The sequence below is a fragment of the Danio rerio genome, chromosome 22 (assembly GCF_052040795.2).
Source record: "Danio rerio strain M-AB ecotype USA chromosome 22, GRCz13ab, whole genome shotgun sequence".
NCBI classification, from domain to species: domain Eukaryota; kingdom Metazoa; phylum Chordata; class Actinopteri; order Cypriniformes; family Danionidae; genus Danio; species Danio rerio.
This window is the reverse complement of record NC_141042.1, coordinates 20,093,131-20,117,998: the sequence shown is the minus strand read 5'-3', so window position 1 is coordinate 20,117,998 and position 24,868 is coordinate 20,093,131. Positions and strand designations below refer to the sequence as shown.

Below are 24,868 nucleotides of genomic sequence, written 5' to 3'. Positions count from 1 at the left end.
AAATTCAGATGTGTTCAAAAGGATAACATGTCTTTGGTGCTACCAATACATCATTCCTAATTGAGTATCTTGGTGACATATACCTCTAGGTATTGCTCTGCTGTTTTGTTTTTAAAGTAACAAAAGATTTAAGAAAAAATATATTTTAGCCCTATATTTTTCCTCACACATAGAATGAAAGTTTATTATATTACTTATGGGGCCAACGAGTGACCTGCCAATATATTTAAAACAAGCAATTGGCTGGGAGAATAAAAACACTTTGACTGATTGCTGTTTGCCATTTGATAATTTTATTGCAAGAATGTTTGTTAAAGAATTGAAGCAAAGCATTTATCCATTTTATTTTTCACAAAATTTCCTAAAATTTCTAATTACACTAAATCCACTGGCGATCTTCTGAAATCCTAGTATACACATTAGGATACTTGGATGAATTCCAGTGATCATGCATTTGGCTTTTGTTTATTGAACATTTCAAAACTCAAAAAAACAATTGTTAAGCACTTTTCAAAGCAAAATCATTTTATCTTTGCAATTATGGATTGGATCCATACGCGATATGCTGAAATCCTTGTATAAACTTCAGGTTGTTCAGGACTATTGCAAACCCTTGCATTACCAAAGGATGTGACACCAACTGCAGTGTTTCCACAAACCAAAGGACCTCCTGAATCCCCCTGTCAACAAACACAGATAAACACGTCAACAGTGAAACAAACTGGTTAATAAATAAACAATTCTGAATTATCTTGAGTTCATACTTTGCAGGATCCACCTTGCCCATAAACACAGATCATATGTTTGGCCACATATTTAGATCCCCATTTATCTTGGCAGTATTTGTCACTTTTTGTAGTCACGTTTGCTTCCATTAGACGGTCACTCAGTGGGCCTTTCATCCACAAATCTCCCCAGCCGGCAACACTACAGTCAGCACCTGCTTTAATATGTTCACCATCACTTGGCAATGATATCGGTTTAATCTTGTTGTTCAGTTAGACCTTTTTCTCTATCTGCAATTCAAAAACACAACTAATTATAGTAAGACTACTGGTGATTTTGAGGTCATTACAGAAGTACCAAAGGCCAATCAGAAATGATCTCATTTGAAATAGATTTTAACATGAAGTGGTTTGTACAATGGTTCCTGGTTGAATACATTTTGAACAACCAAAATTACAGGTATTACAGTTTGGTACCTTCAAAATCATAATGTTATTCCGATTAGTTCTATAGTCTGGATGCGGGATGTAGGACTTCACTCCGTAGCGTTTTAAAGTTCTGGTTTTACTTAAATCATGGGCACCAACCACAACTGTCTGCACTTCCTTTCTGTTGAAAAATCATATTATAATTGTGTATTTAGACCATTTAACACGCTGTATGGTTGCAGTTGCTCTGTCATTGAAAAGCTTTATGAATTTCAGTTCACATTAAACAAAACTCTTACTTTTTCCAGCAATGTGCAGCAGTCAAGACAAACTCTTCAGTAATGAGGAATCCACCACAGATATGTTTTTCATTCAATTGAATAGAAACCATGTAAGGTCTAGAGTGAGGTTTTGCCTCCTTGCCATTCACTATACCCACACGAGCTGAGAAAGAGTTAAATTACCACTTAATTAGCACATGCCAATCAAATATTTTCAGCATATCTGCATAATCTGTTGTATAGACAGTCTCACCAGTGAAGGTCAGGTGCGGCACCAGAGAAACCAGCAGGAGCAGAGAGATTATGATGATAGTCATGATAAAGACAATCAGTGGGCTCCCAATTATAAAATTCTGTATAAATATACTCTAAAGATGGGAGGAGCCAGAGACATTGAGCTGCCGGTAAGTCTTGACTTGAGAAGTACAATGATGTTAAAGTTTTGATCTTGCAAATCTTAGTGGTTTCACAGTGAAGCCACAGATGGCTTTAATGATAAAAACGAAGCACGCAGGAAGGCATTGTTACACATCATAAAGTTATGTATCATAAACTGGTATATAATGAATAATACAAAAGTATCTGATCTACAAAAAGTGCTTTACAACCTAAGACTGACTAATAGCCACTATAATAACATGGGTGGTAAAACAGAATACAAAGAAAATTGTGGAATTGGATTTCTTGAACTGCAGCAAATACATAATATGTAAGGGATGTATTCATAGCGCAACCCTGTTTCATTTTATAGACTCTGACTGGGTTACCTCTGCATTTGATCTTAAGTGACTTATCATTGGCCTACGATACAAGATATAAGTACAAAGTGAGCTTCATTTTGAACAATTGTGTCTAGCTGGTTTTGTTCTGTTTTGCCAATAAAGATAGTTCTAAAATAACAGCTGTACATTTATAGCATCTCCAGGGGCGGACTGGCCATCTGGCAATTCTGGCAAATGCCAGAAGGGCCGGACCAATTTTTAAATGTGGGCCGGTCAGTTTTTTTTATTTATTTATTTTAATTGTTTTTATGTGCAGGCAGCTTTTATCTCTTGCTAGATGTGATATTATGATGATGATAAATAAAAAACATAAATAATAAAAACAAATAAATAAATAAATAAAATAATAATAATAATAAATGTTAAGCATTTGGCCCAATCAGCGACGACTGCCTAATTTCAAGATGGGCTGACCCAATCTGAGGTTACCCGGATGTAATCAAAATCTGGCAAGAATGTCATATTATTTCACCATCTGTACACCAAAATAAATAGTGAATGTGCGTGTCCGTAGGTGGGGCTGTGTCGGTGTGGTAATGTGGGCTGATGTGGCTGCAGTGCCAGGGCTGAATTTTTGTCCCAGTCCGCCCCTGAGCATCTCACAGTATTTATTCAATGCATCAACAAAGACTTTAATTTAATTGGTTTCTAAATGGAATCAAGCATGTGACTGGAGCAATTTTGTGATGTGTGTATTTATACAAGAGTTCTGGAGTCTGGTTGGCTGATAGCTGTGAGATATTCCAGTAGCACTGTTCCAGCCTGTTCACTGGTGTGTACCACCACCTGTAGAGAGTGCCAAAAAACTTCAGCTGTTGGACTGCATGATGTATTTTGAGACTTTTTTAGGCAATAATGTAATTATTCTGATTTCAAATGTGCTGTTTATTTGTAAAAATAGTGACACATGCCAAAAAACAAGAATAGGATCTGCTCTAAGTCCCTGTTTACGGGGCCAATCAAATGTCATGTCTAGAAAGCATGAGAGTGCCGCTTCCTCAGTTTTATTTGGGAATCTACATTTGAAATAATTAACTTGAGTGTGTAAAATATGCAGTATGTGAAAAGCCCATACGGCTTTGCTCTTAATTGGCTTGCATGGTTCAGGATCTGAAAAGCTACTTATCGATGAATTTGCTCTTCAGTGTTTGAACTCTCAATAATGACTTCAAACCCCACTGAACTGAGCTAAACTAAACTGAACTTAAACACTAAAAACTGAACTACCCTGATCCAGTTACTATGACCATTTATGTGAAGCTGCTTTGACACAATCTACATTGTAAAAGCGCTATACAAATAAAGCTGAATTTAATTGAAATTGAACTAATGTTAGATCATTAATTGCTACTTTCTAACATACACCATGCCTACCAAGTAACAAAAGTCAAAAGTCTGTCAAACAGAAATTGGGGGAAATATATAAGGAGGGCTAATAATTCAGGAGGGCTAATAATTTTGACTTCAACTGTGTATCAGTGGTACTCAACCACTGGGCTGTTAACCAGTACCAGTCTACGGATCAATTGGTTTCTGGCTGTTCAAGAAATCATTAATCATTACTGTTTTATTTATAATCTGAGTCTGAACAAACTTTTTAATTTTGAAAAATCTTATATTTTGAAAAATGACCGTATTCTCTTGGTTACATCTCAGTCACTTGAGCACCAAAATTCAACCCACAAGCAGCAAAATGAGTAAGAAATGAATACGAATCCAATAATGAGTAAGAAACAGATGTCTTTGGAAAGTTTTTTTTTTTATTATTGCAAAGAGGAAAAGGTCCAGTGAAGGTTCTGCAAACTGCTAAGCAATAGATCCGCAACCACTTTGTCAACAAATCAGGTGAATACAGCATGTCTCTGCAAGAAGATCAACTGCTGGAAATCTCAAATGACAGTGGCTTTTAAGGGGCTGTTCGCATATTGCTTTTCTAGAGTTTGCGCAAGTTCGTTATTTCCAAAGGAGGTTCGCGGCTTGTGCTCAACAGGCATGACATGCTCACGCCTTCCAGACACACCCAGTTGAATGAATCCTGTGAGTCCACCACGAGTCAGGTTACAGGAACTAACAGATCAGCTTCGTACTTTGTATGAAATATACACAGTTCGGTAGATTATCTTAGACAAACACAGAACACCCACTGCAACCCCCAACGCCCCCAACATCCCTCCCTCTTAATTGTTGTACCATTGCTGTATATCACAATAAAGAAACTTGGATATGAGTTTAGCATGTGATACTTTAATGACACAATATGTAAGAGATAAAGTACATCCAGGTGGTTGTTATAACAGAATAAAGCCCACTGGCTTATCAGCAAAGAAGCACTGTTGAAGGTTTTACTCTGCGAAAACAACTGCCTCAACCGCCTAATCTATGCCATTTATTGCACAGATACTTGCCACAAAACAAAAAAAAGTTACACAAAACTTTGTTCTGAACCATAATACTTTATTAAATCTCAGATTAAAGGCAAAACTGAGAGAAACAAAAATGGCTGAATGGAGCATACACTTTTATTCAGTCAGCAGCACGACAGGCAAGCATATAAATATTGATATGAATGTATTCACTGATGGTCAAGATGATTGAAAGTACCCAGATGAGCCTATGTTATTCAATGGATGTTATCTCGGAATAACATACCTTGGACTGTCATGGCTGATCAATCAGAAGTATTCTAGAAAGCTCTGTAATAATTAAAGATGTTATCTAATTTCCCATTTTTAATTACGCTGTCAATCCATGGACGGTATGCTGAAATATTCGTATACACATTAGGATGTTTTGGTGAATTACAGAGATGAGGGTCACCAAAAGATGTGATGCCAACAGCAGTATCTCCACAAACCAAAGGACCTCCTGAATCATACTGTAAAGAAGCAAAGATCAAGACGTAACTAAAGTGCTCTATCAGTTCATAAACAAAGAAAACATTCAATTATCTCTTGTACGTACTCTGCAGGATCCACCATGTCCACGTGTGCACATCATCTGCGACACTGAGAAGTGCCGTCCCCATTTACTTTTACATTCCGTGTTACTTATTATATACACATTTGCCTCCATTAGACAATCGCTCAGTGTGCCATTAGTCAGTAATCCCCAACCAGCAACACTACAGAGAGTATTTGCATCGACATGTTCATTTTTCTTTGATATTGAGATCCATCCAACGGAACTGTTTTGTGTGACTCTTTCCTTTAGCTGTAAGTCAAGAACACAATCACTGTACATAAACATGCTTTATTTATTAATATTAGTCCCTCCAGTATTTCACAATTTTGCGATCGCTGAATTTATCTCAAAATCTAGCAAGCGCTGCAAAATTTTTGCAGATCTTGCATTTTTTCTAAAATGTTGCGGATTTCCTGCAAATTCTATATGCTATATATATATATATATATATATATATATATCTATATATATGCTTTCTATGATGTAATCATAACACAAATTCACCCAAAACAAAGCCATGTGGATGCAAACAACCCTTACTAAGTCGTGACTTTACACTTCATGAGGTGGCGGTATATCCCTAAAAAGTGGTCTGTAACTCAGCATAAAACCAGAAGAAGACAGCGCATGATAAATAGGAGTATGTTGACATCACATAATATTTGACATTATTAAGAAACTACTGTAGTATGCAGCTTAAAGTGACATTTATAGGCTTAACTAGGTTAATTGGCCAAGTTAGGATTATTAGACAAGTCATTGTTTAATGATGGTTTGTTCTGTAGATAATCAAACAATAAATATTGCTTAAGGGGATAATAATATTGAATTTACAGTGGTTTCTAGCCAAAATAAAACAAGTAAGTTTAATTTTAAATTTCTCCAGAAGAAAAAATTATCATTTTAACTTCAATGTAAAAACAACAATAATACTTTTATTTATTTATTTATTTATTGTATTTTTTATTTATTTTTTTATTTTTTTATCATGTAAACTTCATGTACGGAGACCCGGAAGGGATGTAATGATGGGGGGAAAAAATAGGCGGGAGAAAAGAAAAAACAGAGTGATAGGAAAACATAAAAAAAAAAAAAAATTTGTGGTCCCAAAGATATTTTGCATTATTTTGCAAAACTGTTTTTCCACAAACATTTCCTGTTCATTTCATTCATGTTAATCTTCCTGTTTTAGCTGAAATTCTCTGTATTTTACCATTTTATCCCACTATCATTCTATGATTAATTATTTTCCATTATTCGGATTTATTTTTAATCGAAAGCATGCTGAAATTAATCTAAAATGTCTGCATTCTCTATCTTTACATTAAAGCTGTGCGTCGATCATCGCCCTTCCTATGCAACCTCTGAATCAGCGAATGCATGTAAAGCGCTGACTGAGAGACACGCTCCGTATGATAAACTGATCCCAGATCAGCTTCTGTACACACCATTTAAACATGAGCGAAATCGCAGGACACTATGGGATTTGGGTGTATGTTTAAACAAACAAATACACTTAATAATATGTAAACATGTCCATCCTGGGAGGGGAAAAATTGGGAGGGTTGACATGTATGAAGTGAACAGAAAGTGTTGGGAGATAATGTAAAAAATCTTTGCGAGATAACGCTAAGCATCTTTATGAGATAACGCAAAACATCTTTACGAAATAATGCAAAACATCTTTACGAGATAACGCAAAACATCTTTACGAGATAACACAAAACATCTTTATGAGATAACGCAAAACATTTTAACAAGATAACGCAAAACATCTTTTCGAGATAACGTAAACCATCTTTGTGAGATAACGCAAAATATCATTACGAGATAACGCAAAACATATTTGCGAGATAATGCAAAATATCTTTACAAGATAACGCAAACATCTTTGCGAGTTAATGCAAATTATCTTTGAGATAACGCAAACATCTTTGCGAGATAACGCAAATTATCTTAACGAGATAACGCAAAACATCTTTGCGAGATAATGCAAAATATCATTACGAGATATCGCAAAACATCTTTGCGAGATAATACAAAATATCTTTTCAAGATAACGCAAACATCTTTGCGAGATAACGCAAAATATCTTTACGAGATAACACAAAACATCTTTACAAGGTAACGCGAAACATCTTTACGAAATAACGCAAAACATCTTTGCAAGATAACACAAAACATCTTTACGAAATAACTAGCGCTGTCAAAATTAACGCGTTAACGCATGTGATTAATTTTAAATAATTAACGTGTTAAAAAAATTAACGCAATTAACACAGTTCAGGTTTTTTTTACTTCCTGTACGTGTCTTAAACATGCAATAAATGTGGATAAGACCAAGGAAGAATTTTATGAAGGCAAGTTCCAGTATAAAACAATTAGTTGCATCACAAGTTATCCAGAGTTTCATGCAATTTCGGGTGTTTCATTTTTAACTTTCGACATCTGTTGTAAGTTGATACCGCATGGCGAACAGAAAGAAAATCCTTCGCATTTCGTGACTCGGTGTTCCTTTAAGGTAAGGTTCCTTTTAAGGCTACACGGTTGAATTTTAATATGAGTATTATCTTAATCATATTAAAATCGGAGTATTGGTGTCTTATGTAAATGTACTCAGAACGTCTGGTGAAGTCGCGAGCTGTCAAAGACAGGGCATTACTCTGCCTTTCAGCATGAGCCCTCTAAGTTTAGCGTGTTTCCTCATTAAACGCAACGAAAGCATATGCTTCGCGTTGTGTCAGAATCCTTGTGAAATACAGTAATACTTTAGGACGCTTAGTTTAGGACGCTTAGCAAATTTGATGAACGTGATCATGCGTGTTGAATCCGAGGGGAGTTGCTCCAGTATGGAAGGCCGTTGGGGCCAAAACATATGCAGCGCGTTGTGTGTCTGTCTGTGTGTGTTTCTGTGTCAGGCTCGTTGAGGGGTGTCAGGGGTGGAGTGAGCGACGTATCTGAGTAGGCGCGAGAGGGGTGTGCAATGTATTTAACGATTGGTTTGCAAGAAATTATCATTCATTTGCGGGCATTTGGGAGTCTGTGCATTTGCGGGATACTCCTAGTCTTAGCAACTGGATGAATGTAAAGGAGGATTAAGCAAAATTGTTTCTACTCTATAATTAATGTTCTCAACTCACAGCAATAAAACTTTACAATGAGTGCAACAGTTTGTATCCTATAGTTTATTATTATAATTTTTCATTTTCCATATCTGCAATTCCTGTATTTTGGCATTTTTTTGCAGTCCACTTAGAATCCAACATGGAAATCAATGTTTTCTTTATTGGCATTGGTTGTTTTGAAATTTAAACGTCATTAACATGCCTGTGTTTTAATTTCTGTAAAAAATATGGCTGTCAAGCCAGGATCTTGATGGTTTATTGTGGGTATGTTGTTTACATGAAGAAATCTGTGTTACAAGTTAAACAAAAATTCTATTAAACAATAATATTTTGAATTTAAATATTTTTTTCTTGCGTTTACATAAATTTTATTTAAATAACAGGCAAAATTACAAGTTTCAGTATTTTAAATGCGATTAATCGCGATTAATAGCGATTAATTTTTAAAAAAAGATCCGATTAATTAGTTATTAGATTAATAATTTTTTTTAATCAATTGACTAATATGTAACACAAATATCATAAACATATTTGCGATGGAACACAAAAACGTAAAAAAAAGTTTTCCTTTCACTCCATTTTTTTTCTTCACTTATTTTTTTCCCCACCATCATGTCCCTTCCAGGCCTCACATATTTATGAGAGACTACCTGTGCAATGATTCAGTGGATTTTGATCTTTGAGCTTTTCTGCACACACAGTTTTTATACTGCTACAAGATCTTTTCTAAACATACAGTATCCTTTAAATTAAAGCTACAAAACTTATATATGTGTTACATATATATGTTACACACATATATATATATATATATATATATATATATATATATATATATATATATGTGTGTGTGTGTGTGTGAAAATATTTTTATATAAAATTATATATAATTTTTACAGCAAATCAACACAAAATAAGGGTGCTAATATTGCCATAAATAAAAAAAGCTGTAGCAAAATCAGTCATGTAAAGATTCAAAATTTAAAAAAATTCCGCAAAATCCTGGAGGGACTTTAATAAAGTCAAAAATATATAATACTACAAGTACAATAACAGGTTGATACCTTAAAAACCATGATGTCATTCCAAATAAATTTTGAGTTATAGCTTGGATGGCGGATGTAAGACTCCACTTCTATGCGATCTGAAGCCATACTTTGTCTTAAGTCGTGAGCACCAACCACAACCGTCAGATTTTCTTCTCTGTTGTGATAGAAAGCCATTATGCTCATTTATATCATACCATACCACTCATGTAGCAAAGTTCCAACTAAACAGACTCTTACCCATTCCAGCAATGTGCAGCAGTCAAGACAAACTCTTCAGTAATGAGGAATCCACCGCAGATATGTTGACCATCCAGCTGAACAGAAACCATGTAAGGTCTGGAGTGAGGTTTTGCTACACTGCCGTTTACTATACCCACATGAGCTGGGAAAGAGAGAATTAACACATTAAATATTAATCGCAAATGTGAAAATCGTGTGTTGTATAGTCAGTCTCACCCATGAAGGTCAGGTGTGGCAGCAGAGAAACCAGCAAGAGCAGAAAGAAGGTGATGAGGGTCATGTTGAAGACAATCAGTGAGCTCGCAATGATAAAACGCTCTATATAATGACACAGGTGGAGGTGGAGACATTCAGCTTTATATCATTTCTTGCAGCTTGAGTAACGCAGTGATGAAAAGATACTGTTCCTGTTAATACTTCCGCTTTTGTATTCTGATAAATGATAAAAATGTAGCACGTTTGCACAGGCTTCAATATTTCCCACACAGCTGCTTATTATTAGCCACTAATTCATAATGTGATTCCAATAAGGCCAAACTTAACTAAAGCTTGTTACTTTGCGGGCTTCTGCAGCAAAACCTCAAAGTCATTGATCAAGCAATGACAAACTAGATTAAATTACTCTTCATTTTTAAAGTCATTTAATTTTTTAACGAACCACAGCCTGCCCTTTGATCTCTCCCTAACACGCACACACATACCCACAAACTTGCGTACGGAAACTTGTAATCAGTGTTGCCCACTTGTTTTCTCAATAAAATGGTTTCACTACTGAAAAATGACGCAACATTTCTTAGAAGCATGGCCAGATCCTATTGAAAGATAGCTGAGGGGTTCAACTGTCTAGTCAGTTGGATCTGGCCCAGAGCCTACCCAAATCTTTGGATTTATAACATATGTTAGCATTAATATTTTGGTATGTATATTGGTATTTTTGGCCTTGCACGAGGGCACCAATTAATGTAGAGATAATTGGATTTTTCAAATATTAACATCAATATTTTGATATTAATAGTAATATTGATATTTTAGCCTCGCACGAGGGCACCAGTTAATGTAGAAATAACAGATAAATAACTTCTTTTAAACGGGGCACCAGACAGCTTCTGCTGTCAAAAAAAAAGAAAAAAAAAAGAAAAAAGAAAAATACTAATGAAATATTGTTACTTAAAATATACAAATGAGGATTTTATTATCTGGCCAAATTTGTAGGATGAGATAATCTGACTTGTAGAGCCTTTTACTGTTTTATCAACACAAGGAAAACACAATTGTAATACATGTGTATTTATTAACAAAAGAGTAAACAAGGGTAACTACAATTACTAAATGTACAACAAATGAAGTGCATAGGCTAAGGTAAGGTAAGCCTTATTCTAAAATAACAATGAACTGAGGAGGTTTTTGTTAATAATGAAAATCAGTTATAAACATCTAATTAATTAGAATATTTGATACTAAAACACACTATGCCAAGGTCTTACTTAGAGGGTTGTGGGTTAGAGGATTAAAGTGGTATATTTACATTTCTGCTGTCGATGCGGTGGTTGAAGGAAGTTGGATCTTTGAGAAGAAGAAATCTGTAGACTCTGAAACATGCAGAACTGGAGATTTCTGGGGTGGTTGTTGTTTCTGCCGTTGATACGGTGGTTGAAAGAAGTTGGATCTTCTTGCAGGTTTGGAAGTATGGAACGAGCAGATTTAGCTCTCTTGAGCTCTGAGAAGAAGAAATCTGTAGACTCTGGAACACGCAGAACTGGAGATTTCTGGGGTGGTTGTTGTTTCTGCCGTTGATACGGTGGTTGAAAGAAGTTGGATCTTCTTGCAGGTTTGGAAGTATGGAACGAGCAGATTTAGCTCTCTTGAGCTCTGAGAAGAAGAAATCTGTAGACTCTGGAACACGCAGAACTGGAGATTTCTGGGGATGGTGGTTGTTTTTGCCGTTAATGCAGTGGTTGGAAGAAGTTGGATCTTGTTGCAGGCCTTGAAGCTTGAAACGAGCAGATTTAGTACTCTTGGGTTGGAGAAGAAGAAATCTGTAGATTCTAGAACAGTCAGAACTGGAGATTTCTGCAGGTGGTGGTTCTGATGCCAGGGACACGCCATCGTCTTTATCATTGAACGTAGAGTTCCTGGAAATCTGAGACAAGCAGATTTCTGGAGGTGGTAGTCTTGAACCTGTGGTTTCAGAAGCCTTGGAAAAAGCACTGTGAATCCACTGTGTCTTTGAGGAATTCGGATAGCCTTGTGTGTCAGGCCTTCCTTCACTTCTCTTCCTGTTACCACCACTCCTCTAGTTGCAACACCACTCTTTGTTACAACACCACTCTCCTCACTACAGCACTACTCTCTTCTCTTTTATATATATATATTTATATATTTGACATAAATTCCATGTAAATACAGTAATTAAATACAATGTTCTAGCTCAACTGTAATTTAGACTCAACATTGCATATCTTTGCGATGTCTCTATTGCAAATATGCACATTGCAATATTGATGATAAAACGATATATTTTGCAGCCCTAATCATTAAAAAAAACAGATATTATTAAAAATCTGAAGGATATTTTTAAAGTAGTCCTCTAAAAGCAAGTTTTGATTTAGTACGTTTTTTTTTTTTATGCATTATCAGGAGCAACAGGAATTAATTTTGCTTAAAAGAGTGCTTTTTAAGATGTAGCAGTTTTGTCCAAAGCGTGACAGATTTAAGAAAACGTGATTTCAATACACAAGCAATTAAATACAAAAAAAAAAAATAATAATGTTTTGAGGCATAACCACGACACAAGCTGAATAACTGATTGGAATATTATGTTAATGCCTGCTATTTGTTTGTTACAAGAGGTGAGACAAGAAAGAGAATATGTATCAATATAAATGCAGAAGCTGTGATTTAATCAAAAGCACAAAACAGACTTTTTACATTTACAAAGAAAATACTAAACATTTGCAAGACATCTGATGAACTTAAGACACAGATAAACATAATCAATGAAACAAATGAAAATAAACGATTGGCTACAACAAAGGAAAGCATAGGAAAAAAGGTGAAAGAAACTAATCAAAAAGCTTAAGTATTGTTTTCAGTACTTTGACATCGTGCACTGATCACTTTGGTCGAATGCAACTGCAGCAAACAATTTTGCTGTTAAGTGTCTAATAGTCATCTAAATGTAAACAGCTTGGCTTAAACATGGCTAAACTTGGGTCGGTGAAAATATAATGGACATCTAAGAATAGCTCAAGACTAGTTGTCAAATAGACTTTATATGTGTAGTCTTTCTTTTCTGTTTATCTGATGACTACACTGCAAAAAAAATGCTTTTCTTACTTAGATTTTTTTACTTGTTTCTAGTCCAAATATCTACAAATTCTTAAATCAAGAAGCAATTTTTTGACAAGCAAAACATATTGTCTTTTTTCATAAGAAATAATATCCCAAAATGAAGTGAGTTTTTCCCTAAATCAATCTAAATTGGCAAAATAATCTGCCAATGGGGTAAGCAGAAAAATATTGTTTACCCCATTGGCAGATTATTTTGCTTGATTTAGGAAAAACTCACTTAATTTTGGTATATTATTTTTTGCAGTGTACAGTCTAGTTTTGGCCTATTCTTAGACATCTATTAGATGTTCACTGACAGTCCAAATTAATCCTTGTTCTTGCCAAGATGACTATGATTAGACATCTATTCAACATCTTTTAAAAACAAAAAATGTGTGCTGGGAATGTATGTTTAGGTGAGAATTAAAGTAAAAACGTGTCTGTCTTTTTAAATTTAATCTACTTAAACTTTCGAATTATTTTCTTAATCCAGTCAAGATATGCTGAAATCTTAGTATACACATTAGGAAGCGAAGGTGAATTACAGGCATCAGGATTTCCAAAAGATGTGACACCAACAGCAGTGTTTCCACATACCAAAGGACCTCCTGAATCCCCCTGTTAAGAAACAGATCAATATGTCAGTAGTGAAATAAATAAATGCATTAACATAAACCCTGAGTCATATTTTTTATACGTACTTTGCAGGATCCACCAAGACCATGTGTACACATCATCTTTGAGACTGAGTATTGTACATCTGAATTTGGACCATGTTTGTTCCATAGTTTTTGGCACTTTTTGTTTTCCATTATTTCCACTTTTGCCTCCAGTAGATAATTACTGGTTGGACCATCAGTCTTCTTTGTTCCCCAGCCAGCAACACTACAGCTAGTGCCTGCATTGATCACTTTTTTGTCTTTTTTCTGTGGTATTGATATCAAACTAATATTTTTGCTTAGTTTGACTTTTTGCTCTAGCTGTAATAAAAAATAAAAAAAAATTATAATTAAAGGGGTCACAAACTGACTAATCTAAATTACTTTTATCATTTCACAAATAGGATTGTATTATCTGCACGTTTCAGAACTCCAAACTTTAGTCAAAAAACTTTAGTGAAGACAATCCGATCAAGATGAAAGGTTGTAGAATATGCTTTTTTAACAAAAATGTGTCTAAACTCTGCAGATCAACATCTGATTCTACATCACTGACAGTTTAGCTCCGTCCACCAATACACGCATGTAGCAGAACAACTAGAGGCAAACTCAGGGCTAAAGAGAAACTGAAAACAAAAAGGTCACAATAAACAGCCAGGGGTGTGTTTCCAAAAAACCATTGTTAGCTAACTAAAGTCGCAAGTTCCTTCGTTACAAACATATGTCGTTTTACTTGGCGTTTCCCAATTCCATCATTCCAATAAACAGTCTCAAACTACGTTTCAAACTTGTACGCTTGCAACTACACCTCTAGAGCTGTAGTTAGAAGCATAGTTCCTGGTTGTGTTCTATTCCCCGATATATCCCCTATTCCCATTTTCATTTAGAACATTCTAACATTTAAACTTGGAATGTTTAAATAAATAAAGTTTTATTCCCTGAAAAAATGACAAAGCACAGTATTGTTAGGGTGTTCTGTGTTTGTCCAAGATATTTATCGCTCGCGGAATTCATTGTTTTTTTTTTTTTAATTATTAACTTCATTGAACAAAGTAATGTCCTTAATCAGACAACAGACAAGCATCATAAACAAATTGTAATAAAAAGATACATAAAACACAAGGTGTTCTATTAAATCACAGAGCATTACATCATTCTTTTTCTTCATTTGCTTAAGCGATAGATAAAGACATACATAGTTCCTTGTAAAATACATACAATTCGGAGAAAATTATTAAGAACCTATTCTTATGTAAAAAGACCTTCTCAAAAATAATAATTGAGTTAATTGCTAAATCGTGTGTTTCATCTTTCAAAAATAAACCAAATAGTACATTTTCTTTTATTAAAGCATGTAAATCTTCAAACTCAGAAAATTTTCAGAGAATTCTGCGCAAGCTGCAAAGCTCCATTGGAAACAACGAATTTGCGTAAACTCTAGAAAAGACGCGATATGCGCAACCCATAAAAGGCCGCCGTCATTTGCGATCTAAGTTGGTCTTCTTGCACAACCATGGTGGATTCACCTGATTGTTGACAAATGAGTTGCGGATCCGTTCCTTGGCAATCCTTCACTGGGCCTTTTGCCCTTAGCAAAAAAACTTTCCAAAGATGTTTGTTATTCATTTTGCTGTTTGTAGGTTAAATTTGGATGCTCAGGTGACCGACATGTAACGGAGAGGATATGGTCATTTTTCTAAATAAAAGACTTAAAAAATTTTTTTTCAGAGGATATGGTCATTTTTCTAAATAAAAGACTTTAAAAAAATTTGTTCAGAATCAGATAATAAATAAAAGAAAAATAATGAATGATTTTTTGTGCGGCTCTGTACTAATTTATCCACGGCCCTGGTGGTTGAGGAACACTGCTGTATATGACATGGGCCCTTTGGTTAGAACATTTCTGACACTTTGAATGTGTCAAATTGTAAAAGTAGGCTTAAAAAATAATAAATAAATGAACAATATCTGAATAATAATAAAAATATTATTATTATTATTAAGTAGTTTTTTTTTCATTTCTTAATAAGTAGCCTACTGTAAATTAGGCCTACAACCATTAACAATTTATATGATTTATTTATGAGATTATAATATGTGTTAGCTAAGTGATTTTATTTGGAATATTCGTAAAGAAAACATATATATAGGGCCTACATGTGTCGTTTACATATATTTCAATTAATATTGAAAACAGGTGCATGTTTTATCAAAGCTAATACTGGACTTTTTTATTGCAAGTGCATGTAAAACAATAATTTCCACAAAACATTGTGGAGTTTTTCTCTAAAGAAGTCCACCCCATTTAGAGCATAGTTATGGGCGTTTTACAATATAACTGACATGATTCAAACTATGGATCTGCGAAAGAGAAGCTATGGGTTTTGGGAAATACTCCTCACCACATCGTTCTATTCTCAGATGATATATCGTACTATGATAGTTCAGCCACGAGTTATGTAGTAGTTTGAGAAACACACCCCAGATCAACTCTATGCTGTGTGAGGCAAATGGTGGTTACACCAGATAAATATTGGTTTTTTGAACTCTCATCTGAGCTCCCCAATACATTAAAGATGTTCATTTTAGAGTGGCCTTTTATTGTGGCCAGCCTAAGTCATATGTGCAATAATCATCCTGTCTAATCTTTATACGCCTGTGACACCTGTTTGGTGGATTAATTATCTCTGCAAAGGAGAAGTGCTCACTCTCACATTTCAGACAAATGTGTGAACAATATTTGAAAGAAATATGCATACAGTGGCAACCCCGGATAAATAAAGCGAAAATGAATGAATGAATATGCATACATTAAAGTAGCTCATAAAAATGAGAGTGTTTCTATATTTTGTGTATAATACATTTACCTTCAAAAGCATGATGTCATTCTTGAGAGTTGTATTTTTATACTGCTTAGGTGTGTGGTAGGACATCACATTGATGCGGACAGAACCCGTTTCATTCTTTTTCAGATCATGTGCACCAACCACAACTGTCAGCTTTTCATTTCTGATGAAACAAAATTTTAGTACTATGATAAAGTAGTTATTTCATTAAAAAAAAAAAAACACCTCCAACCAGACAGTACATAAATATTAATGAACCAAAAGCCTTACTTTTCCCAGCAATGTGCAGCAGTCAACACAAACTGTTCAGTAATGAGAAACCCACCACAGATATGGTTACTGTTTTTCTGAATAGAAACCATGTAAGGTCTGGAGTGAGGTTTTGCTCTATTGCCGTTCACTATTCTCACATGTGCTAAGAAAAAGAGACAGGGAGATAGTGTTAATGCTGTTTTTCAGTGCATGCTAAAGACATATTGTCTAGAAAATAATCTGTTGTATAGGCAAGCTCACCAGTGAAGGTCAGGTGTGGCACCAGAGAAACCAGCAGGAGCAGAGATATGATGATGATGGTCATGATGAAGACTTTCAGTGAGCTGTTGCTTGTAAAACTGTAGAAATATATTGTAAAAGTGGGTGGAGACAATGTGATTTTTTTCTTGTTCTTCTTGTGGTAAAGGTGTTACTTTTATTCTCGATCCTTGCTGTCCCATTTTCATATGGTTAATTTTTTTAGCAAGCGTTGTCGATCTTTTAGACGCTGTAGACCTCCATATATGATTGTCTTTGTATGGAGCATCCTAAATAGTAAAAGGTATCTGCATGTTTGTTGTAAAACAGACATGAAAATATATATATATATTATAAATGGGAACATAAATGTAAATGGGGTGAAAACTTGGAAATTACCTGGTTTGTTGCTAAGTTTCAATATTAATTTAGTTGTTGTTGTTTGTTTGCTTAGCTCTGCTTTGTATTGTGATCGCATCACCACCTTGATTATGCATTATTGTTCTATAATTTAGCAGCTTATCATTCAGTAATTCCTCTCATATTACATGTATAAATTATAAGCTTCTGTCTGACATCTGGCAAAATTAAGTTATTCCTATATTGCTGTTCTGTACAAAAAAAAAAAAAAAAAAAAAAAAAAAAATATATATATATATATATATATATATATATATATATATATATATATATATATATATATATATTTACGTTAATTTGTTTGTTTAGTTGATCCATGTATCATTAAACAATAGTTTTCAAAACCCACTCAGATAGAATTTTATGGAATCAAGCAGCCTGGTTTAGAAAGATGTTGACCTCTGGTGGTGGGTTTAGAAAATTGCAGAGGTGGTAAACTTCCGAATGATGTTTATGTAAATAATATGTAATCACGAAACCAGGAACTATAATGGACTATATGCACAGCTTGCGTTTTTCTGCCAATGATGAACGTCCGGTGAAAGCTTTTTGTAATTATTTTCAATTTCAATCAGGTTCCTACAGCATCAATGTTGTAATGTAATTCAAATATAATCATATATATATATATATATATATATATATATATATATATATATATATATATATATATATATATATATAAGCATTCGTTTGGTTGTTATAACTTAAAAATAGACAAAAGATCGTTTAAACACAGGTGCAGCCATTAGCAGCAGGCTAGCATACAAAATTCCATTGAAAATACTGGGGTAAAATTAATTTCCATATTTTAAAGACATTACTTAGAAAAATATAAATTAATGCAGTGCTTCTTCTTTGGTCTGATGCCCACTTTCTATTATATCTCAGCCAGGCAGTATTTTATTTTTATTTTTTAAGAAATCAGGTTTTATGTGGGGATTTTGTATGGGATTATTGACCAGAAGCCTTGTGGCTGGCTGACTGAAATTAAAAGTCTGTGTGCATATACTGCATTGCACTTCAGATATATAAGACACTTTGTAAACAGATTCAAGATTTGAGAAAAACTAAAACCTATCTTTGTTGATCATAAACGTCACTGACTTAAGTTTTTAATCGATAAGGGGCTGTCACTTTAAACACTTTCCGAATGCACAAGATCAGAATTTTGCACACTTATTTTTTGTCTAGATTTTGACAAACCTTTTCAACTCCTAAGGAAGTCAGTTGTTTGGTTTTCAGCATTTCATAAAATGTTTTGTTTGTGTTTAACAGAAGGAAGAAACATTGAAGCAAGTAAAGTGTCAAATATTTTAGGACCATTTTTTTTTAAGGAAACACAATATAAATTGTAATGTTTACATGCTAATGAACATGTGGTTGTTGTTATTAAGAATTGATTTGGCGTTTGTATTATTGTGGAGGGAGTCATTTTGGTTACTTGATTCTTTTTTTGTATACAAGTATTTTGTAGAGCTGGAAAAAAGTGCAGACCTGGCATATCGATGCTTGATAAAAGATTGCTTTATTCAACATTTAAGAGCTCAAAAACAAAAGCTTATACTTTTTCAAAGCAAATTACGCCCTTTGTTTCCAATTATGGAATCGATCCATGGAAGAAACTCTGAAATCTTCATATAAACCTCAGGTCGTTTACGACTATTGCAGACTCTTGCATCACCAAAGGATGTGACACCAACTGCAGTGTCTTCACAAACCAAAGGACCTCCTGAATCCCCCTGTAAAGAAGCAAATCGACACATAAATTAAGTACTGCTTCTCTCTATGTTGTCTCAAATTAGAAATCAATTTTACGTACACCGCAGCTTCCTCCATGGCCATAGACGCAGATCATCTGTGAAGGTAAGTATATTTTCTTCCATTTATTTTCACATTCTGTGTTGTTCATGATCTTCACACCTGCTTCCATGAGCTGTGTGCTCACTTTCCCTTTAAAGCTCAGTTTTCCCCATCCAGCGACTGCACAAGCTGAATCTGGCTTGATGTCTCTTTCTTGCTTCGACATGGAAATGATCTTGACGTTCTTGTTTAGTTGGACTTTTTTCACTAGCTGTAATACAAAAATAAACCTGTCATTAAAATACAGATTGACTCTTACTGAAAGCGATTGTTCAACCAAAAAACTAATTTACTAGCTCTTTCTTTTGTAGAACACAAAAGATGATATTTAGAAAAATGCTGGAAACTAACCATTGACTTCCATAGTATTTGCTTTTCCTACTCAGGAAGTCAATGGTTATTTTGAAGATAGCTGAAGTTTCAAACTATCTTTATTTGTGTCCAACAGAAGGAACCACTAGAAGGTGAGTAACTTTTCATTTTAGAGAAAACTATACCTTTAATTTGACAAGAAAAAAAGATTAATGAATTGTTTGACAAGAGTGGATTACCTTTAAAAGCATAACATCATTACGCCAAGGTTTAACAGTGAAGTCTGGATGCAAGTGGTAAGACTTGACTTTCATACGGACCAACTTTTCCGACCTATTTCTTAAGTTGTGTGCACCAACCACAGCAGTTAATATCTCATTTCTAAAACACAAATATTTTTATAAGTGTTAAAATCAATACATCATCTATTTTATATATGATTCTTTGACATGATGATTTTTGATGTTATGCATTGCAGTTCAGACTAAATTAAAGTCATACCCCATTCGGCAATGTGCAGCGGTCAAGACAAACTTTTCAGAAATGAGGAATCCACCACAGACATGTTGAAAGCCCTTCTGAAGAGAAACCATGTAAGGTCTGGAATGAGGTTTTGCTTCTGTGCCGTTCACTATGCCCACATGAGCTAGGAACAAAATAGTTTTATCAGTCAACTTAGTAACCACATACAAATAAAATATTGAGCATGTTTACATGGACATCAACATTCCGATTTTAATATGATTAAGACAATACTCTGATTAAGAATCTACCATGTAAACAGCAATTTTTGATTACCGTACTTCAACTTAAATCATAATCAAACTAAACAGAAATCGAATTAAGACGTGGAGTATTCCTGTTTTAGTTGTACTATTGACGTGCAGTACAGACATGTAAACACCTTAATCTCTTGTACTGTTTTGTTGGACTTTTAATCCCATTTGGCGACAGGATATTCCATACGCACCTGGCTGTTTGACACTATTCTCTGCATCTACCGCAAGGACCACAGACACCTGCATTGTGAAATGTGGAAGTTTTTTTTTTCTTTCTATTCAGCGTGTGGTATCAAATTCCATTAAAACAACACTCTTCCACCAGTGCTTACTTCATACTCACATCCAATACCGCAGTTTATCACGGGGCATAAATGAAATGTTACTGAATGAAAGTGAAACTGCAAAGCTGCATTTGAGGTCAAAAATTTAAAATTTAACATCTGAAATGACATGAAACTCAGACACTTCCGATAGCCTGGTGACTGGCTACAGTTTTGTAGTACTTTTCACTTCGTTTTGGGGCAGGATAACACACAGGAGACGTTAATGACAAAAAAATTGAGAATGGCTTCAAGCAAGATAGCACAACTTTGGTGCAAGGGGGAAGCGGTGATTACTCTCATCTAGAACTTCCGGTTTTGTTTTGGGGAGCCTGATTGAAAAGTTAAGGAATTAAATGGTGGATGTTGCTTGAGAATTTGAATCTACCGTTGCCTGTTTGCATGATTAGAGAAATTAACTGCAGTTAGAACTTGTCGCAAAATTAAGAAATGAAATGCCCAAAATCACATATGGTACCATGAGGAACACAAACTGTTTAAAACGGCAACTAGGGTTTAATGTTGATGTAATGATGTTACTTGAACTATGTACTATAACATCAAATAAAATGGGAACATATGTAAATAACTTAATCATATTATTGTCTTATTCAAATTAAGGTTAGTAGTTACTGATGTATATGTAAACACAATCAATGAGTAAAATCTCACCACTGAAGGTCAGGTGTGGCACCAGAGAAACCAGCAGGAGCAGAGAGATGATGATGGCCATGATAAAGACTATCAGTGGGCTCTCAATGACAACACTGTATATATATCAAAAAGGGTGGAGAAGTTGAGCTTCCTTTACGTTGTTTTTTCTCAACTTTTTTGGTGTCAGAAACACTGATTGTATAAATATATTCCATGCGTCATTTATTAAACAGCTCAAATCACACAGTACAAAACACCTATGCATGAGAATTAGACTATTGTGTTAGTGTCAGAATCAGGCTAGAAATAGTCAAGCGGTTGAGCCTTCAATTAAGAGTTGATAGAATGTAGTTTATGAAAAATAAAGCAAGTAACAAATCAACAGATCAATGAAATTTTCAAACAAAATAGATACAATTACAGTATATAGACAGGAAGGAAAATTTCACAGTAGCTGTTCAGGATACGGCCTGGTCCGGGAATGTGGAAACCTTGGTATCATCTCTTCACAGGCCTTGGATCACTTCAGTGGCACTGCATAATCTCTGGGGGCCTCGGGATGAGTATTCCCAAGTGAAAATAGAGAATAAAGAGAAGAATTAGCATTGCTGCTGTTCTTAGTGTATATAAATGAGATGCAAAAACCTGCATGGAGCACATTCATGCATCATAATACTATGTGATGCATTGAGTGTATGCTTTACTAAAAAGATACATCTTTAATCTAGTTTTGAACTAAGAGAGTGTGTCTGAGCCTCGGACATTATCAGGAAGGCTATTCCAGAGTGTAGGAGCCATAAATGAGAAGGTGCAACCTCCTTAACTTGACTTTGCTATTCTAGGTACTACCAGAAGCCCTGAATTTTGAGATCTTTAAGAGCGAGTTGGATTGTAGCGAGACAGAAGGTTGGTTAGATAAACAGGAGCTAGATTATTTAGAGCTTTATAGGTGAGAAGTAATATTTTAAATTCAATACGAAACTTAACAGGCAGCCAGTGTAAGGAGGATACAATTGGGGTGATATGATCATATTTTCTAGACCTGGTAAGAACTCTGGCAGCTGCATTTTGTACTAGCTGAAGTTTGTTAATAGAGAATGTTGGGCAGCCAGCAAACACAGCATTACATTAATCCAGCCTAGAAGTCATAAAAGCATGAATTAGTGTTTCTGCATCTGAGATGGATTGCATACTTCAAAACTTGGCGATATTTCTCAGATGAAAGAAGGCAGATTTTGTGACATGGGAGATATGATTTTCAAAAGTGAAATTGCTGTCTAATATGACACCCCGCAGATCTTTTATAGTAGAGCTAATGCTAACTTTGTATCCCTCTAAGTGCAGGTTGAGTTGTGAAATCTGCTTTGTACAGAATCCCACATAATCTAAAGAGAATTAGTTGGCATGTAGATGCAATACGGCGACGCAGTGGCGCAGTAGGTAGTGCTGTCGCCTCACAGCAAGAAGGTCGCTGGGTCAAGTCTTGGCATTTCTGTTTGTAGTTCGCATGTTCTCCCTGCATTCGTGTGGGTTTCCTCCGGGGGTTCCGGTTTCCCCCACAGTCCAAAGACATGCGGTACAGCTGAATTGGGTGGGCTAAATTGTCCGTAGTGTACAGTATGTGTGTGTGAATGAGTGTGTGTGGATGTTTTTCAGAGATGGGTTGTGACAGGAACGGCATCCGCTGTGTAAAAAAATGTGCTGGATAAGTTGGTGGTTCATTCCGTTGTGGCGACCCCCGATAAAAAAAAGGGACTAAGTCGAAAAGAAAATGAATGAATGAATGTAGATGCAATGTAACTGAAATTAAACGAACAGAACCTCAAAATGAAGCGTGACCAGAACTTTTGCTTACACATATTAGTTAGTTACATATTAGTTATTAGGGGTTCCTCAGGGTTAATGTCTTGGCCTGGTTTTGTTTTCCTTATAAACATGCATGGTTCAGGATTGGTTGAGCTACGCATCGATGAATTTGCTCTTCAGTGTTTGAACTCTCAGTAATGATTTTAAATCACACTGAACTGAGCTGAACTTAAACACTAAAAACTGAACTACACTGTTCCAGTTACTATGACCATTTATGTGAAGCTGCTTTGACACAATCTACATTGTAAAAGCGCTATACAAATAAAGCTGAATTCAATTGAATTGAATAGAATATGTGCTCCTCCTAAAATTATATTGTCAAAATCATAATGTGGCATTTCACCCCACCAAAACTGCAGGGCCCATGCTGGCTTTTTTTGTGGGCTCAGTGAGCTAAGACTAGCCCACACCAAATCTAAAAGATTCAGTGTGGGCTCAGTACGGGTTTTATGTAGTAGCCCACATTAGTGAACAGCCCATATTAATCCCATGAAGTCCACACGGTTTTTCATGTCAGTCTATTTTATTTCTCTTAACGTTTTAGTATAACAGTATGAAGACCTGTCATCTGACAGGAAGCAGGAAACAATACAATGTGTAGCATGACTCATTAACACAAGAGGTCTACTAACAGCTTCCTAACTTCTCTGCATTGTGGACTGCATTCAAGTTTGTGTATTATTATTGTTTTGGATTGTGATCGTGGACTATCGGAAAACTTTTAAAGAACACCTTTTTTATTGTACTCTTAATGCATGGCACTTTGAACTGTATGCTTGCAACAGAGTTTTTTTGTTTTGTTTTGTGAGAATGTATGTGAATAACATTTCCTAATACAGTTATTTTTGTGTCATTCTTTTAACACTTACAAACTCTCTCACAACTAAAATCTGAACTACTTGAACTTTGTAACCTGCTATTGAGGCTGAATGTTACATGGCTTGTGTATTATTGCAGACTGCAGGGCCCTTGGGTCAGATGACTAGCTGTTTCGCTGGAGGAGGTGTTTGATATAAAGTGTGATTCCTCAGTGCTCATCACATATTTCACAGGAAGTGTGTATATGTGTAGGTCTGTGCATGTGCTTCTCTTGTTGGAGCTAGCCTGCACCCAACTGCCTAGCAGAGCTGATTGTGCTTTTATATGAAGTGCTCTGAACATGCTGTGAATTAATAAATGATATTTTGTTAAAGTTTTCTGTAAATTGTATATATTTTATGTCTCCGTGCTCATTATGGTAGCGAACCTGTGTGCCCGTTTCCTTTAATTTCCCATTTTAGGGTGTGACTTGGTCTGTAGATCACATCTGTTTAAGGCAGGGGTGTCCAAACTGGATCCAGTGTCCTAAGTTTAGCTCCAATTTGCTTCAACACACCTGTTTCTAGTATATGAAGCAAGTGCTTGATTATCTAGTGTAGATGTGTTTGATTAGGGTTCTAGCTAAAGACTGTTTATCAATTCCAAGAATGCAGAGAACGGACTTGCGTCCTTGTGAAGACCGGTCTTGCCAGGGTACCTCAGAAAAACGAACTGGCGAGACTGCGAGAACACAGAACGCTATGAGAAATGAAATGTTGTGTTCCTCCCGGTGATCACATGACCTTCCCATATTTTTAATGGAAAATTATTTAAACATTTCAGCATTCATACAACGATTTACTGTTTTCCTTACAAATATACTTACAAATACTTACAAATATACTTTCCACAA

At 35.2% G+C, this 24,868-nt stretch overlaps 3 protein-coding genes and 1 non-coding gene across 5 annotated transcripts; all 4 read right to left on the bottom strand.

The window, feature by feature from the left end:
• Window positions 1–561: 561 nt before the first annotated feature.
• LOC108181086 (duodenase-1) lies at window positions 562–1,752 on the bottom strand. Its single transcript, XR_015522515.1, has 3 exons — window positions 1,454–1,752; window positions 1,203–1,335; window positions 562–1,016 (listed from the first exon to the last, which is right to left on the bottom strand). It is a non-coding gene; the product is annotated as a duodenase-1 (transcript).
• Window positions 1,753–4,650: 2,898 nt separating this feature from the next.
• si:dkey-78l4.10 lies at window positions 4,651–11,840 on the bottom strand. Its single transcript, XM_087304252.1, has 6 exons — window positions 11,485–11,840; window positions 11,118–11,333; window positions 9,590–9,734; window positions 9,368–9,506; window positions 5,179–5,427; window positions 4,651–5,092 (listed from the first exon to the last, which is right to left on the bottom strand). The coding sequence occupies exons 1-6, from the start codon at window positions 11,708–11,710 to the stop codon at window positions 4,901–4,903; spliced, it is 1,167 nt and encodes a 388-aa protein (XP_087160378.1). The 5' UTR covers window positions 11,711–11,840; the 3' UTR covers window positions 4,651–4,900.
• A 635-nt stretch (window positions 11,841–12,475) lies between these two features.
• Window positions 12,476–17,044, bottom strand: si:dkey-78l4.8. Of its 2 annotated transcripts, XR_015521908.1 has the most exons (6): window positions 16,941–17,044; window positions 16,698–16,842; window positions 16,449–16,590; window positions 13,624–13,902; window positions 13,129–13,540; window positions 12,476–13,067 (listed from the first exon to the last, which is right to left on the bottom strand). XR_015521908.1 is itself a non-coding variant. In XM_087304253.1 (5 exons), the coding sequence occupies exons 1-5, from the start codon at window positions 17,002–17,004 to the stop codon at window positions 13,382–13,384; spliced, it is 789 nt and encodes a 262-aa protein (XP_087160379.1). In that variant the 5' UTR covers window positions 17,005–17,044; the 3' UTR covers window positions 12,476–13,381. The 2 variants fall into 2 exon arrangements, 1 of the variants encoding a protein (XP_087160379.1); XM_087304253.1 differs by having other exon boundaries at window positions 12,476–13,540.
• A 1,818-nt stretch (window positions 17,045–18,862) lies between these two features.
• si:dkey-78l4.7 lies at window positions 18,863–22,270 on the bottom strand. Its single transcript, XM_087304254.1, has 5 exons — window positions 21,307–22,270; window positions 20,034–20,178; window positions 19,772–19,913; window positions 19,180–19,431; window positions 18,863–19,099 (listed from the first exon to the last, which is right to left on the bottom strand). Exons 1-5 carry the CDS (start codon window positions 21,365–21,367, stop codon window positions 18,929–18,931), a joined length of 771 nt encoding a protein of 256 aa, XP_087160380.1. The 5' UTR covers window positions 21,368–22,270; the 3' UTR covers window positions 18,863–18,928.
• Window positions 22,271–24,868: the final 2,598 nt, after the last annotated feature.

Bases quoted from the DNA above. Each gene is read 5' to 3' on its own strand.
- si:dkey-78l4.8 (XM_087304253.1), bottom strand. From the start codon at position 17,004: ATGACCATCATCATCATATCTCTGCTCCTGCTGGTTTCTCTGGTGCCA. The intron at 16,591-16,697 runs GTAAGGCTTTTG...TTGTTTCATCAG, and splicing joins GCTGCACATTGCTGGGAAAA to AAATGAAAAGCTGACAGTTG. The intron at 13,903-16,448 runs GTAAATGTATTA...TTTTTATTACAG, and splicing joins ATGACATCATGCTTTTGAAG to CTAGAGCAAAAAGTCAAACT.
- si:dkey-78l4.10 (XM_087304252.1), bottom strand. From the start codon at position 11,710: ATGATAAAGACGATGGCGTGTCCCTGGCATCAGAACCACCACCTGCAG. The intron at 9,735-11,117 runs GTAAATATACCA...TCTCTTTCCCAG, and splicing joins ACCGCATCGACAGCAGAAAT to CTCATGTGGGTATAGTAAAC. The intron at 5,428-9,367 runs GTATCAACCTGT...CTTGACTTACAG, and splicing joins ATGACATCATGGTTTTTAAG to CTAAAGGAAAGAGTCACACA.
- si:dkey-78l4.7 (XM_087304254.1), bottom strand. From the start codon at position 21,367: ATGGCCATCATCATCTCTCTGCTCCTGCTGGTTTCTCTGGTGCCACAC. The intron at 20,179-21,306 runs GTGAGATTTTAC...TTTTGTTCCTAG, and splicing joins GCCACACCTGACCTTCAGTG to CTCATGTGGGCATAGTGAAC. The intron at 19,914-20,033 runs GTATGACTTTAA...TTTGTGTTTTAG, and splicing joins GCTGCACATTGCCGAATGGG to AAATGAGATATTAACTGCTG.